Genomic DNA, 17351 nt, shown 5'->3' on the forward strand with positions numbered 1-17351 from the left:
AACTGCTTAAGATAAGCACACTCCTCCAGCACACATAGGGTGGCCAACTTTCTAAGTCCAGAAAACCAAACACCCTTGCCTTGCCCTGCCCTGTCCCCAGCTCACTGCATCCCCCATTCCCTTCATTGCTTGCTCTCCCCCACCCCCTCTCACATGCTCATTTTCACTGCAAGGCCCAAACGTGTATATATATATTGTTTTGACAGATGTATTTATGCTAAGTTCAGGTTTTATTTGTTACCGGATGCTATAGCTGGCAGCAAAATAGTCAAAAAGGGTCAGTTTAAAAAAAAAAAATTTTTTTTCACAAAGGTTTTCATGATTCTTCCGCCCCCCCCTTCCCATTTTCTTTTGCAACCAACTCCATGTTTTTTGTTCACTAAAGTTGTTGTAATTTTATGTATAGAATTAGGACCACAAATGATCATAGTGGCAATGGGTCCATTACAGGCCCAATCCTGAAGCCCAGATCCAAATCCATAGACTACAACCACAGAAATGCATACCAGTCCAGATACCTATATAAATAAATCTGTAGCAACTGACTCCCACATCTACACATAGGTACACATATATATTCGTGTGTACATATCTAACATGCACTAACACATTTACTTCCACATTATTTAATATTACAACTGTTGTTTAATACCTAGAAATCTCTATTAAGATCAGGGCTCCAGGGTGACAAGTGCTAGACCTACTGGCCAAACTGGACAGTCTCTACGTAAAAGAATAAATGGACACAAATCAGACGTCAAGAATTATAACATTCAAAAACCAGTCGGAGAACACTTCAATCTCTCTGGTCACTCGATTACAGACCTAAAAGAGGCAATTCTTCAACAACAAAACTTCAAAAACAGTCTCTGTCGAGAGATTGCTGAATTGGAATTAATTTGCAAACTGGATCCAATTAACTTAGGCTTGAATAGAGACTGGGAGTGGATGGGTCATTATACAAAGTAAAACTATTTCCCCATGTTTATTCCAACACCCCCCCCCCCCCACACACACACACTGTTCCTCACAGGTTCTTGTCAATTGCTGGAAATGACCCACCTTGATTATCATTACAAAAGGTTTTTTTTCCTCTCTCTCTCTTGCTGGTTATAGCTCACCTTACCTAATCGCTCTTGTTACAGTAACACCCATTGTTTCATGTTCTCTGTGTATATAAATCTTCCCACTATATTTTCCACTGCATGCATCCAATGAAGTGAGCTGTAGCTCACGAAAGCTTATGTTCAAATAAATGTGTTCGTCTCTAAGGTGCCACAAGTCCTTCTTTTCTTTTTGCGGATACAGACTAACACGGCTGCTACTCTGAAACATAAAAAAAGAGTCTGCAACAAAGTTTATAATGTAGCTAAACAAAGGTGGGGAGAAATGTATGATACATTGGCTCTTCTGCAATTATTAGTCAACAATAGTCACTTTTTTAAGAAAGAATACATTTCTTTGAGAGATCCCTTCTTTTTAAAAAAACTTGTTACGGAATGAATACACATCTATTTTATGTCATCAATTTTTTTTTTCCTGCGGAAGCCAATAAAAAGACTAAAAGTCAAAAAGTTAGGCTGCAAATTTTATTCACACAGGTGTAAACACATGCAGCAATACACACATCTCCCTACTCAGTCTCTTACCCACACACACACACACACACACACACACACACACACACACACACACACACACACACACACAATGCATGCATGCACACACTTGCCTACACAGAGACAATTTTTCATACACTTTTCCAGGGGCTGCCTAAATCACCCAGCTGGGAAAGGAGGTTGGTGAGCTGAAGGGGAAAAGATGCGGGTGGTGGAGAAGAGGATGGGGAGGAAAAGAGGGCAAGGATGAGAGCAGGATGGGGGCGAGAGGGGACAGTGAAGGAGAGAGGAGGGGTGGATGGGGATGCAGGGGGAGGCAGAAGGCTACAGGAGCATGAGGATGTGGGGGAAATGGGTGTATAGGGACATAATGGGAGTGTAGCAGTGTATGGAGGTGAATGGGATGCAGGGCTGTGGGGGGTGAGGAACATGAGGGTGGCGGCTCTGGGAGGTGGAGAGGATGGGTGGGAAAGCACTGCAAGGGGTATTGGGCTGGGATGGGTAGGTGTTGGGGGCAGGACAGGATGAGACAGTGGAGGGATGCAGTGATGGGGATAGTGGTGTGGGGGGGTTGGGGAAGGGTGTGGGTGCAACCCCATTCCCAGCACTTGGAGATGGGGGTACACATACCTCAAACTCCTGGGTGCTGGTGATGGGGCAACAGACAGACTGCAGTTCGCCGCATGGCACGCACTGCAGCTCAAGCCCAGCCACACGAGGAGAGTGAGGAGAAGAGGGCTGGGCAGCAGCGGGAGAGGTGCGTGCCGCCTGCTGAGCACTTGCGAGTCGTGCTCATGCTAGTTCCTCCCCTGTCCTGACCTGAACCAGCCAATGGAAACTACACTAGGGGAGGGACATCATGCAGACCCTCCCTGGCTGCCCCTAAGGCTAGGAGCCGGACATGCCAGCTGCTTCCCAACCTGGGAGCCGCGTAGTGCAGTGGCTAGAAGGGAGCCTGCCAGTCCCGCTGCATGGTGTGGCAGCACTGCCAACTGCCAGCAGTGCTGACCGGAGCCACCAGGGTCCCTTTTTGACTGGGTGTTCTAGTCCAAAACCGGACACTTGGTCACCCTAAGCGCACAGAGAACAATATGCCTGTTCGTGCACCTTTCAAACTTAGCCTTACAGCTATCACAACCTCACATTGCCTTCAGTTGCCACCAGGAAACAGATTTTTCTGTAAACTCTTGACTGCATGTACATAAAATAAAAGTGGTGGCACAGACAAACTCGCAATATTATAATGGATTCCTGCATTGATGGGGACCCTTTCATCCAAGGATCTCAAAATGCCTTGTGAGCGTGAGGAGCCCCAGTAAGGCCTGGGCTACACTTAAAAATTAGATCAACCTAACTACCTTGCTCAGGCTGTGAAAAATGTCATGCCCTGAATGTCGTAATTAAGTTGACCTAACCCCCTGCGTAGATATAGCTAGGGTTCTTCTGACAACCCAGTTCCCACCTCTCAGAGAATTTCATAACGGTATCACTGTAGCGTAGGCATTCCCTAAGCTAGGTATAGAGTTCATTTCACCCACTACTAAAAAAGCCAGCCATCTGTGGACTAGAATTGCATGAGCTGTTGAGGAGTGTTGCTGTGAGTTGTTAGACCACTCAGACCAGGAAATGGAGAAGTAGGAAGGAAAAACGAAATATATTAAGTAAGATTTGGTCGGGACTCTGTGCTTAAAACATACTAAGCTCCAAAATGTATTTTTGTTGTATCCATAAAGTCTGCTAGCAACAGAGTTCCCCAGTGCCAAGATAGGATATTGGTTCAATACAGATTTGGAAGGAAGAGTTCCACCTACTGAATCTCCAGTGCAATTTCCTGTATCACATACCCTGCTGTCTACATAACATTTTTGGTGTTGCAGCCACCTTTTCAGTCCTCTGACATATCTCCATATGCAAGCTTATGGTGTAGACAATGCCTGAAGTGCTACTTGGTGATCCTTATCCAAATACTCACCTGACTCAGCCTGACCTTCCCTAGCTTGTGAGATCTAATGGAACTGGATTAGCTAAAATTAAGATAGTGTTGAATGTAGGTATAGTTAAAATATTTATTTGCAATATTTCAAATCAATTATAGATAAATAATTAGCCTTGCAAGATTCTGCTTTCTTAGGGCGAAGTAAAATCTCTAGGTTTTTCATTGTCCTCACTCATCATGGGAGAGAGCAGGCAAGTAGCTCTTGTGCCTGGACAAATAGATATTCATGAAGGCTGAATAAAACCATACAGCTTAAATAAACAACTCTTTCTTTAGGGAATTTGGTTTTTTTTTTCCTTTTTGCAAATAGCCATTTTCAGAGACGTCTATTTCCTTGGGGGAAAAAATATGTATATAAAAACTTGCTTCCTTTCAGGAAGCAGTCATGGCCTTCTACATTAAATCTCTTGAGTGCCTGAGATGGTCTCTGTCTGTTACGGCACTACATTAATTTGTGGTCTTTTTTTTTTTTTTTTTTTTCTTCCTTCCATCTCACACCAGAAGCTGTCAGGTTGTGACCTATAGATTTGCTGAGACAGACTTTCAATTTCCCTGAAATAGATATAAATATATTTTTCTTTTCTTTCATCCTTATTGAAGTCACCACATTTGTGACCATTTCCTGCTGTTGATTTGCCTGATGTCTGCTGTTTGAAAGCTAGCAGTTTAAACTATGAAGTTTAGCCCAGTGTTTGCTATGCTTTCATTTTTCGCACATGTCTAGCTGATCAGACATTTAGACCCTTTAAAAAGGCTGTGACCTTTCCCTGTGTACTCTGAATGACAGGCCACTAGTAACTGTGATCAGTGGCTTTGATGTATATAGAATGTAGTTGAGCAATGTGATACAAGTATGATTGGGTTTTGTTTGTTTTGTTTTTAAGATCAATATAATTTTAACCCTGGCAGGCCCAAAATTTAACTAGGCTCTAGAAAAATTATCCATGCTTATAAAACCTTTGTTGTTCAGATCAAGGGTTGTAAGCAAGAAGTTATTGATATTTCATTTTCTGATGAGAAATATGGGTCTCTTGGTATCTATATGGTATATTGGAAGCTGTGTAAAAATTACCAGCTATCACTGTAAATCCTAAGGGTTTTTCTGGTCCTGTTTGCATGCTTTCCTGCAGATCCCCTTGACCTGCAATCAGTCAGTTCTGCAGAGAGCTAGCCTCGAGAGAGATGGGTTGAGTTGTGTCTCTCTGTTTTAGAGAGCTTGTGCTCTCTGTCTCTCGTTTTTAGTTCTTGCATGTTAAGGGTTGTGTATTTTAAGAACTAGTGTTATGTTGCAACCTTCCAGTAATAGTTAAAAACATAGAATTCTAACTTCCCTATGTGTATGCCTGAACATAAAAGTACAATCAGTTGTGAACGTATGCAAATGATTCAGCCCACACAGTAAGGCATGGGGCATTTAAAGTCTCACATGGAATTTAAAAACAAGGAACTCTCAGTCATTTAAATATTTGCACTTTGGCAGCCATGTGAATCTGCTCCATCATTCCACTTCTATAAATTCACTGATAGATATAGAGTTCTGCTCCTATTTGAGGTTGAGGTGGCTCAACATCTTGGACGATTAGGCACATAGACCAAAGAGAGTACCACCTCTGATGGTGAGTCACCTCACTACTGCCATGGATCAACTCCCAGCCCATGTGGATAGTAACCAAAACTTGTTAAAATAGGATGGTTGTCTGATGACCCATTTAATGATGCGTTTGCTCTCTGTCCATTGCTTCTGGACTGGTATCCACATCACAAAAACAGCACCACAATTAGATTTATTTGTAGTTCTTGTTGGCAGTTCTTTGGTCTGACCTCTCACCAAAGACCAAATGAGCATGGAGACTGAGAGGCCCTCCAGCTCTGAGAGATGGTCCTTCTAGCTCAAGTTAGAGCCGCACAGGCTGGGAAATAGATCTGGGAGAATAGTGTGACATAAAAATCACAGTGAATTCTAAATTTGGGTGTGCTCACACACAGCTTCTTCAGCACTCACTTATGTAAGATTTTGTTCTCGTGGATATCTGGCACATTTAGGAGGTGAGGGTGGAAGCTCATACCTGGAAAAACATGCTGGTTCACTATGTGATCATGCTAGAATGTGTATTCATTTCAGAAGTGCTTGCAAGGTCGTCAAATTATATTGCTGAATTTGGATGTGAGGCTCTTAGTCAATTGGGAACACACAGTAACTTGTGATAGGCCTCCACAAATTGTGACTACTGGCAGCAATACTCCTAGGGCCAGATTGTGATACCCTTACTTAAAGGCTATGTAGTGAGTAAGAGTGTCACAATTTGGCCCATAGTGCACCATTGATAATTCATAAGCTAACATGCATTCATCCAAAACATTTTTTTCAAATGAATCTGAACAGGGAAACAGCTCTTTTCTACTGGGCAGCTTGCACTGCAGCTGTTCTTGGTGAAATAAGCTTCTTCATCTCTTAGTTCTGCAGAGCCAAATGGCTAAGAAGGAGTGAGCCTGATTCTGTTTCCGTTGATTCTCAATGCATAATTGACTGAGATTCAACAGTGAGGTGCAAAGGTGTTGAGGGTATGATCTGGCCTACAAAATAGCTGGCTGGTAATGCACAAGAAGGAAAGAATGGAGCTGACTTTCAGAGCACAACCTGAGAGCTTGAGGTGACAGAAAAATATATCCTCTTAATTGTAAACTGAGAATATGGGGCTTGGAAGGTGCTGGAGGTGATTAACATGGAAACCGAAAGTGCTGTTTTTAGTCACTTTTCAGAGTAGACCTACACTTCGAAAGAAATACAAGTTTGCCTCATTTCTATTACTGTAACAGACAAGTCAATCACCTCTCTGAGTGACAGTAACATAAGAAGGAAGTGGGAAAAAGTGGAATGTACATAGGAAATCAATTTTAATTTTGCTGTGCTATGTCCAAAGGCCCCTGTGATCCTTCATCTAGAGTTAAAACATTGTTATACCAAAGAGATGAACTTGTTTTTCTATTATCCCCAGATTGGAAGCAACAAAGACACATGGAACTGTAGAGAGAAATCAAAAGATACTATCTTCCCTTTCCTTCTAGGACCAATGGGACAGAATGTCTTTTCTGCTGAATCTTAATAAGGGGAAGTAGTCTTCCTGTCAGTCTCTGAAAAATTCTCCATGGCCTCTTACAGTACAGAAGCAGCTGTTTTAATTGTTGGGTGTCCAGTCCCACTGCCCAACAACTCCTATCTAGGCAGGGTAAAATATGCTGCCTAATGGAAACCAAAATAAATGCTTCTCAAGTAAGAAATCCATTTTTTAAAAAAAAAAATTAGGATGGGAACAAAACAGGAAGGCTGTAATCCGTTCAAACACAACAAACATGAACGCGTTAAATAGCTCGCTATGTGAATAGCGGCATGGTCCTCTCTTCTTTTTGTGTGTATCAGCTAGTCCCATTCCATTAATTTTCTAGAAATCTTCCTCAAGTTCCAGTTAACCCTTTACCTATTGCCAAGATTAACCCATGCTGTGGCAACTTGCTACCTTGTCTCCTGCACCCTACACCAGCCTCTTCTTCTCTTGCCTTCTGGCATCGTTGTGGCACATTAGTAGGAAATATTAGATGAATGTCTTTAAAAAGAGCTGATTGAAACTCAGAAATCCCTTTCCACTGGATATGCCAATGCTTTGATAAGAAAATTTTCTCACTAGAACAAAACCTAGAAATTTTCAAAATTTTCCTTAAGAGGAAAAAAAATCCATTTTTTTTCCATATTGAGGAAAAATTGAAGTATTTTCATTTGTTCCCTTCCCCTTCTCTACTCTTCTCTTCCCTCCCCCTCCCCCGAGTCCCTCCTGGAGTTGCCTCCTGGAGTTGTGGGAGCCTAGAAGCCATGAGAGCCCCAGTTCAAGCCAGGACTTCCAGTTCCACAGCAGGGACCCTGGAAGTCCTGGACCTCCCAGTCAGGCTAAATGGCAGGGCTGTCCTGGAAGCTTTACTCTGGAAGCTTAGGATCCCCAGCAGCCCACCAGGTGACCTGTCAGGAATCTACGCAGGGTTCTGTTAAAAGTTTGTTGAAACCAAAATGTTTCCATAGATCAGCAGTTTCTGATGCAAATTGGTACTGGAAAATTTCCTAACTAGCTCTAGCTTTGAATTTTGTATAATAGAAAATCCACAATGAAACACTTCTGTTCCCTGCCTGAAAAAAGTCACTGGTTAGAGACTTAGGTGTGGTCTAGGTCATTACTACTTTTGACACATCCATATGTTTTTTCAAAGCTTATTAAAATGGGGGAGGTTTTTTTAACACTCAAGGTGTGTACTTGCTTCAACATGACCAAGTTCCATGTTCACTGAATGCTATTGCTCATCTAACCTTGAAATGGAAGTTTAACTAGCATCACTTTGTCCACCCGTGGCTGTTTCATGTGTAATTGTTTTGCATCACTTTCTGTGTGCTTGTCCTACTATATGTTACTGAGCTCTTGCAGAATCATCTGACACTCTTTTGGTATAAAATGGCTTATACATCACCCTCAGCATTTTTAGCCACAGAGCAAACTAGGAATTTCTCCTACTCTGATCACTGCTATGCCTGTGGCAATAGAAGTGTTGACACTTCAAAATCCTGACATCTGCCTAATGCGAAACGATCAAAAAGCTCTCTGCTTCCCCTCCCGCCCCCTCTTGACTACATCATGTGGAATTAGCTGTAGTGTTCAGCTCACTGAAGATGGTCGTTCCAGATATGGCTGCTTTTGCTAGAAAAAGGTTGGTTTTTTTTTAAAGATATTGCCCTCTACTTCTCAGCAGGCATGTGTTGTCAAGCTTAGAGGGGAATACCAGATCACAGACTCAAGAGAAAGGAAGTCCTCCATAGTGTTAATAGTAGAAGTACTGGTTCTGAGTTAGTGGAAGTGTCAGACAAGAATACCATTTAATATGATCTCAAGGGGAGAATTCAGGCTTACTACAAATGAGCAGAAGACACGCTTTGGTGAGCCAAAATTGGATTGAAAATTATATATGTAATATCTGCAGTCAGTTCTTCATATTAATTAAAAAGAAATATGGCCAGCTGCCTAGCACTCACAAATAGTAATAAAAGTGCTTCTGTAAAGTGAATGAAGGGGGAGAGAATATAGCACAAGCAAATAAACAATTTCAGACCTGGGAGGAATTGCTGTAAGTAATAAGGAAATTGTCTGAGAAATTAAGAAGAATCCATTATAATCTGGAACACAGTTAAGCCACCCCATAAAAAGCAGCGGGGGACACCTAGCAAGTGATGGTTGGGTACCTTGTTGCTAAGCACCTTAGAAAAGCCAGTGTTACCAGTCTACAGTCTGGTTATGGCCTGTCAGCAAGGGGGCAGGGGGCAGCGTTCATACCGCACTCCCCATCAGTGCCCGGGCTGGGGAAGCTAATGATCCAACGAGCGGACTAAATACTTTACTTTGAATCCTGGTCACGTGCCACCTGAGGCATGTTGCACATATGCTAAGAAGAATCAAGAATGCACAAAGTATAAATCATGGCAAAGAGCTGACTTCAGTTTAAAAACCAGTGTTCTGCTAGCACAATGCAGCTCTTGCCAATGGAAACTCCTGAAAGTTGGTTATGATCCCAGGCTTTGCATACTTCAGTTAGCGTTCCTACTGCACTTCCTTTTGGCTGAGAGAAAGCAAGTATGGTATCAGTCTAATATTGGATTCAGCCTGTTTCTGGGGAACTGTACCCTCCATGCCAAGGGCAAGGTAGAGCTTTTTCCCATCTCTAACTTCTCTACACCCAGAAGACAGCATTCCCAAAGCTGGTTAGGTATCGGTAAACTAGGCAGCTGCCTAAGATGGCAGGTTTGGCCTGTTCACCCCTCTGTCATGAAGGAGGAGCAGCCTGGCTAAATCTGCCACTCAAGGCCTAGGAGGAAGAGGGTGGCATGTTGAAATGTTGTTTGTCTTGAGTGACCTCTGGGTGAGTGTCTCCTCTCCTTCATCTGAAACTGTTTATGCATAGGTTTCTGAGATGCCTCCAAGCTTTTGGGTAAACGGTTTCTATTATAGACTTAGAGAAGTGAGAGTGAGACCTCATTTACTCTCAAACTATGGAAAAGCTTTTGCTGTAGCAGCATATTATTAACCTACAAGGTCAGCAGGTATGCTCTAGGGGAACGGATAAAGAGCTGGTTAGCTCAGACATTGGGGGTGGAAAATTTCATCTTTTGTTTGGATACTGATATTGGGTGTTAAGACAGAGACTGCCTGTGACTACAAAGTGTTGACATCAGAACAAGGATCAATTTTTGCTTCACATGAAAGAGCTGAGTTAATGGGGGTTATAGAATGTTTAAGTCAGTGCAAAATCTGGGTTAGGTGTTTCTCAACCTAGGTGTTTGCTGCTTTCTGAAAAGGAAGGAGTTGGAGACCATCCCTACCACCTAATTCAAAGTGTCTTAAAGTTAGGAGCAGGAAGCAAAGAAATGGTGTATCTAATTGAATGGGAAGAGGGTTAGGTAATGAGTCTTGACATAGACAAATCATAAAAAAAGGGAATACAGGAGCACTCAGTCTAGTACTGCCCTGTAAAATTACTAAACGGGAATGAGCTGGGTGAAGTAGTGCATGAAATTCTCTGAAATCATCATCAGAGCGCAGATAAGCGGTTTAAAAAAAATGGGCCGTGGGATAATAGAGAATGATCCCTTAAGGAGGCAGCATGCACTTTTCTAATAAACAGTTTTTAAAAGGAGTTAATTTTTTATTTGTAGGTGGAAAAAATGCAGCGGGCTAAAACCAAGCCCTGAAAAGGCTTGTTTTATGAGGAGACATTAAAAAGAATGGGGCTGGTCAGCTTAGAAAAGAGATGACTGAGGCGGGCTATGATAGGAGTCTCTAAAATCAGGAATGGCGTGGAGTAAATGATAAACAACACTTCTGTATTCCCTTCACATAACACAAGAACCCGGGGTTTAAAACAAACGCATGGAAGTACTTCACACAACTTTACACAACACAGTCAACTTGTGGAACTTGTTGCCAAGGGATGTTATGAATTCCAAAAGTATAACTGGGTTCAAAAAAGCATTAGATAAGTTCATGGAGGATAGGTCCATCAATGGCTATTATCCAAGACAGTCAGGGAAACAGCCGCATGCTCTTGGTGTCCCTGAACCTTGGACTGCTAGAAGCTGAGACTGGATGACAGGGAATGGCTCATTCGATAACTGCCCTGTTCTGTTCATTCCCCTGAAGCACCTGGCACCAGCCACTGTCAGAAGACAGGATACTGGGCCAGATGGACCATTGGTCTGACCCAGTATGGCCATTCTTATGTTTGTAATGCTGCTTATTAAAAGGTCGTACCTCTGCGTGGGTGTCTTCTGCCCTGGTTCTACGCAGCTCCTGGAAGTGGCTGGCATTTTTCTCCAGCTCCTAGGCAAAGAAAGGCTTGGCCACAGGGGCTACGCATGCTGCCCCCTGTCTCAAGTGCCGGCTCAAACAGTGTGGTGGGAACAGTGGCCAATGGGAGCTGCAGGGGTGGCTTGTGCGGCCAGGGGCAGTGTGCAGAGCCGTCTGGCTGTGCCTCCACCTAGGAGCTGAAGAGAAATGCCATCCGCTTCCGGGAACCACCTGAGGTAAGCACCACCTGGAGCCTGCACCCCCTCCCGTGCTCCAGTCCTGAGCCCCCTCCTGCACCCAAACTCCCTTCCAGAACCTGCACTCCCTCCTGCACCCCAAACCCCTTGTCCCTGGCCCTAGACCAGAGCCTGCACCCCTAGCTGGAGCCTTCACTCCCCCTGCACTTCAACCCTCTGCCCCAGCCCAGAGGTCCCCCCCTACTCCAAACCTCTCATTTCTGGCCCCACCCCATAGCCTGCACCCCTGGCCAGAGCTCTCACCCTCTCCTGTACCCCAGCCCCTGTCCAGCCCAGTGAAATTGAGTGAGTGAGCAAGGGTGGGGGAGAAGGAGTGATGAAAGGAGGGGGGATGGATGAGCAGGGGGCAGGGCCTTCGATAAGGGGTGGGGCATCAGGAGTGTGTGGGGCAGGGGGCAAGGGTATTCAGTTTTCTGCAATTGGAAAGTTTGCAACCCTACTGTAATTCCTGGGGTTCTGGTCTATGATTGAGGCTAGTAGTGCACTAGGAGCCGTACGAACCAGAATAAAAAAATCCTTGCCCCACAGAGTTTATAATTTAATATGGATACTTGCAGACTGACTGAACGAATACAAGGAAACAATGAGACAATACTGGTCAGCATGACAGGCTGCTGGTGTGCTGAGACCACTGGCTAATTGTAGTCAAGTTTTTTGTAGGCATGACAGCAAATGATGAATTTGAAGGAGGATAATGAGGTAGGTTTGTGGACGTTTATGGGGATCTCCTCTCAAACATGAAGGCAGGAGCATGGGAGGAAAGCGTGAAGATGCTTGTTTGAAAATACAATAATTGCATCATGGAGGCTATACTTATTGACCTATCAAGCATGGAAATTGACACTGAATGAAACATTATGGCTAGGGTGAGGATAGGCTGTAAAGGGCCTTGAGAGTGACGATAAGAGGCTTATGTTTTTGGTGCGGTAGAGGCGGAAGCTAGTGGAGGGATGCAAAAGGAAGGTGATGTGGTCAAAGCAAAGGGCTAAGAGTGACTTTTTTTTTTTTAAAATCAGCCTTTTGAATGGGTATAGGTGGAGCAAGATTGTATTTGTCAAGGCCAGAGAGAACGATGTTGCAGTAATTGAGATTGCAAGATGAGAGCCTGGGTGAGCGTTTTAGCTGCATTGATGGATAGGAAAGGTGGTATTTTAGGGAGATTATTTCTGCATAACCTGCAAGATTGAGGTATATGTAGCCCAAGGTCCAGTGTTTTTCAACAGCAGCCCCAGAAACTACAAGTTGTGGACTACAAACTGAGGCATGCTGGGAGAACATGCTGATTCCTGCCAGGATGTACCCTCTGTTCCCCCAGCAGGAGGTTCTCAGCACTGACTGAGCTGGGAGCACGAAGCAGGCAGGCAGAGAGGAGGCTACTGGACTGTAATCCTGTTCTATGTTCTTTACAGAATAAAGCCTTGTTCCTGATGGTTTGTCTGAGTGGGTCTGGTCTGAGGTGAACACACACTGACACACAATGCAGAGCACACAAAGGAGCCTCAGGCCCAGTTTCCCAAAGTTGTGTAAAAAGTCGCAAGGCAGGCTTCCCCTATCTTGAACAACCTCATACTGGACCAGTGAACAGGAGAAGGGGCTACATATAGCCTGGATGTGGCAACGTAGAAAGAGGTTTGAGTCAAAGATGATGTCCAGGTTACATGCCTGTGTTGTGGTGGTGTCCATTGTAATCACAAGAGGACATAGGAGGACTTGAGTTGATGTCTAGGCATCCACAAGGAGATGTCGGGGAGAGAGTGGGAGGCGCTGAGATTTTTGGTTTGGACAGAAAGAGACAAGCCTGGAGTAGAGAGGTAGATCTGCACATCATCAGCATGTGGAGATGGTAGCTGAATTTGTGTTGTGCAGATGAGATTACTTAGAAAAAGAAGAGAAGGGGACCAAGGACAAAGCCATCTATAACCACTGCAGAAAGCTGGGGAAGGAGGAGTATCCTCTAAAGGACATGCTAAAGGAATGATTAGAGAGGCAGAAGAATCAGCATAGTACAGAGTCACAGAACGCAAGGGAGAGCAAGATTTAAAGAAGGCAATAGGGTGACCAGATAGCAAGTGTGAAAAATCGGGATGGGGGTGGGGGGTAATAGGAGCCTATGTAAGAAAAAGCCCCAAATGTCGGGACTGTCCCTATAAAATCGGGACATCTGTTCCTCCTAGGAGAACATGGTCAACTGTCCTCAAGGAGGATGAGGATGGAGTATTGGTTCTGAGTTTTGGCAAGGAAGAGGTCATTAGAGATTGTTTCTCTACTGCAAAATGGGGATATGATACTAACCATCTCCAAGTATTCTAAGATTTAAAGAGGCAAAACACTAGAATTATTATTTTAGGCCCTGATCTTGCAAACATATATTCACATCCTTTTCTTTATTGAAATGAGTATTCCCCTTGAAATCAATGGGATTATTTATATGCATAAGTATTTCAATATCTGGGCCTTAAACCCAATGTACATTCTTTTCAAGCACATCTGTTGCTCTCTGCCTTTTATTGTTGCAAACTCTTTGTATCAGCATTCCAGAATCACAAGCCTGAGAGTCTGGGGATGAGATGGCTCAGACCCATTCATCATTAGAATACCTAGTACTAGCCACAGCTGATGGTCAGGCCTGATCCTGTGAGATGCTTAGAGCCTCTTCAGAGGTATTCACAGAGAACTGAGTAGATTCAGCATATCTCTGGGAGATGTTTCCCCTAGGACAAGCTTAAGGTACCCATGTGGAATGGCAGAGGGATCATGCACTGCCACTGCCGAGCCATGCGGCTAGCCAGAGAATCTCATTCGCTAGTTGTGCTATAGATCTGGTATCCTTTGCCAGTACTAAATTTGCTTAATTAATGAAAACTGTAGGTAATGCTTCCTGAATTCAAGACTTTTTTTTCCCTATGTTCCTCAATCATTTTTAGTCTTTGTCCTATGTTTTTGTTTCTTCAGTATGGATACAATGAGGGGAACACACTTTTATACAGGTTTCAGAGCATCAGCCGTGTTAGATTGTATCCGTAAAAAGAAAAGGAGGACTTGTGACATCTTAGAGACTAACAAATTTATTTGAGCATAAGCTTTCATGAGCTACAGCTCACTTCATCACTTTTATACAGAACTCTAGAGTCCTAAGAATCCCTTCTGTTCCTACAGGAAGTGTTAACTTAATTAGGAAACCTCTCCTATCAGGTGATTTTTATGTTATGCTGTAACAATTTTTTCTGAGAAAAGGACTGCTGTTCTATGTAAGCCTATACGCATACAGAGACTCGTAAATACATTCTCCTATTTGCTTTATTATATGTATTTATGGTGATTATTTCTAAGGAGGGTGAGGGGAGCATATTATTTCACATTGGGAAGTCTTGTTTTCATTCCTGATTAGTGTTGTAATAAAATTTTCTTTCTTTTCTGTAGCTAGCTGGAGTTGCTTTCCTAGCAGCCGGGCTTTGGGCATGGAGTGAAAAGGTAAGACTACAAAGGATTGTTGATGTTGCATTAACCAATTTCTTAAGTGTGTTTTAGCTTCCCATCCTCAAGAAACAATAGGAGTTAAAAACATCTGAGCTGAATTCTTAAGGAAAAAATAATTTACTACTTTATAGAATAAAGTCCTAGTTTTTGCCCTTCATAGGGATGGTTGTGTCTGTAGGGCCTATATACAATAGGCAGCACAGGTATAATATCCCTCTTATATTTTGCTAGATAAACCTTTTCTCCCCTTCAAAGCCCTGTGGTAGTCACCCCAGCATCACTCCATTATTTTTCCATTTGCCAGGAGGAATGAGCTGGACTAAATATGTACAGGTATACAATTCGATCTACCAAATGCGATAGCTGGAACCATCCATTATGATGATGATGGTACGCTTTAGTCATATGTGTTTGACCTTTTTTTTTCTTAAAATTTCTTTTTGTTGCTACCAGCATTGTTGTGACTTGCTTGTGATTAGAATTAAACAACAGGGGTTTGGAACTGCAAGTGCCTGTGTATGTATTGTTGAGTTGTTGTAATTGGTAGTGGATGTGGGATGTTTGTAGGGGGGAAAAAAGTCTGAGCCCTAATATCACAACTTCTGTTAACAAACTTTATTTTAGAATCTATTGTAGAGATGCAATACATCTATTGGGTCATCTAGTCCAATTCCCTGTCAGTAAATCACCTTATTGTACACCTACTAGAGTTTTATCTAGTCAAATTTTAAATGAGATGAGATTTCCCCAACTTGATGTGAGAGATTATTCCAAAGGCTAGTAGATCATAGTTTGGAAGCTTTCCTGATATTCAACCAAAATTTTCCCTTTCTTAGGCCTGGTCTACACTATGGGGGTAAGTCGACCTAAGTTATGCAACTCCAGCTACGTAGCTTAGGATGACTTACTGCGGTGTCTGCAACCGCGCTGGGTCAACAGGAGACACTCTCCCATCGACTTACTTTATGCTTCTCTTTCTAATGGAGTACCGGAGTCGAGGGGAGAGTGATCTGTGGTTGATTTAGTGGGTCTTCACTAAAATTTGACTAGATAACTCTTCACTAGACCCGCTGAATCGACTCCCAGTGCATCGATCGCTGCAGCATTGATCCCCGGTAAGTTTATACATTCCCTTAATTTTTTTCCCATTACTCCTTAGGTGTGGTAGGTAACTGAGATATCTCTTCCCCATCTCACTTCAGATGCTGTTGAGGAATTGCTAAATAGATTTGAGAGCAAGAGCTGGTATTGGCAAAATATAAACAGTATTGGGAGAAAAAGCACTTATTGGAATTTCAGTTACAGATTTGACCAACAACCAAAGTGAATTAGATCTGAGAAGGATGAGGCAAAAAAAGCTTTTTCTTTTAATTGGTTAAAGAAAGACACGCCAAACATGTACATCTAAGAGCTTTTCTGTCAGTTTTCTTAATCAGCCTGTCTTCTCATATACAGTAGGCCAGGGTGACATTACTTAAAATCATGAAATGTAGGGCTGGAAGGGACCTTGGGAGGTGATTTATAGGGCCCGGGGCTCCGGCTGCTGGCGCAGTAGTGACGGTGGTAGCTGGGAGCCCCAGGCCTTTTAAATTGCTGCTGGGTAGCCGTGGCAGCGGCTGAGAGCCTAGGGGCTCTGGCAGTGATTTAAAGGACCAATGGCTCTGGATGCTGCTGGGAGCTCTGGGCCCTTTTAAATTGCTGGGCCCCAGGCAACCTGCCCCTTTTGGCCCCCCCCATTGGCAGCCCTGCTGGTATGGTCGTCTGTGTACCGGCTCTTACTGGTACACTGTACCAGACCATACCGGCTTACTTTCACCTCTGGTTGATGTACCCCAGAATGATAGTCACCTTTTTCACAAGTGCCTCACATTGTTGGCTTATACTCAATGTGTGATCTACTATAACTCCCAGATACTTTTCTGAAAGTATGACGACCAAGTCAGTTATTCTCCATTTTTATATTTGTGTATTTGATTTTTGCCAGCCTTTCTCCTGGTTTTGTTAAGAAGTTTTCATTTCGTTGGTATTGGACAGACATGCTCTCTGAGCAGCTACCTTGCTAAGTAGGTGCATGTGAAATACAGACAAGTATGCAATGTTTGCTTCCCTTATTAGAAATCCATCTGAGCATTTTCAGGGGTCCAGCAGAAACCATGTATGTAATGGGGCCTATTCCTCCTTCATTGTTTTGGAAAATGGAGAAAGTTTGAGCTAATCGTATAATAACATACAAGGTTTTCACTGTCAAAAAAATGCAAACCGTGAATTTATTTTGAATTTCTCCCTATTCTGGTTGGATTGCAGTATGAAACTTAGTTCAGTGTATGAGACCATGTTGCACATTTCCTAGTCATTCTTTGAATACTGTAAAGATAAAACAATTAACCTAAATTGTTTCTTACCTAAATTCCTTTTTCTCTGAATTTTATGAGATTTTAACGTAATTAACACTTTTCTGTTTATAAAACACAAACAGATCTTGAAGAATCTGCCTTCTCTTCTTAAATTTAATTAAGCTTTTCCTATGCTGTCCACAGTTTAAAAGAGGTGCCTAGTATTGTAATTACAGAAATGGCTAACGCATAACCATCTCCATCTGACTGATGGATTGACAATGCACTGGATTTGT

The 17351-nt window shown here is 43.0% G+C and overlaps 1 protein-coding gene across 7 annotated transcripts in view; it reads left to right on the forward strand.

The window, feature by feature from the left end:
• The window catches only part of TSPAN14 (tetraspanin 14), an 86572-nt gene that overhangs the window by 47935 nt on the left and 21286 nt on the right, over positions 1 to 17351 (forward strand). For 6 of the 7 annotated variants that reach the window (XM_038411242.1, XM_038411243.2, XM_038411247.1 and 3 more), the window contains exon 3: positions 14666 to 14716. In XM_038411242.1, the coding sequence (XP_038267170.1) occupies positions 14666 to 14716 (51 nt within the window). Of the gene's footprint in view, positions 1 to 8551; positions 8588 to 14665; positions 14717 to 17351 lie in introns of those variants that run through there. The other variant, XM_043518971.1, reaches the window with a different exon arrangement.

The sequence above is a fragment of the Dermochelys coriacea genome, chromosome 7 (assembly GCF_009764565.3).
Source record: "Dermochelys coriacea isolate rDerCor1 chromosome 7, rDerCor1.pri.v4, whole genome shotgun sequence".
NCBI lineage: Eukaryota > Metazoa > Chordata > Testudines > Dermochelyidae > Dermochelys > Dermochelys coriacea.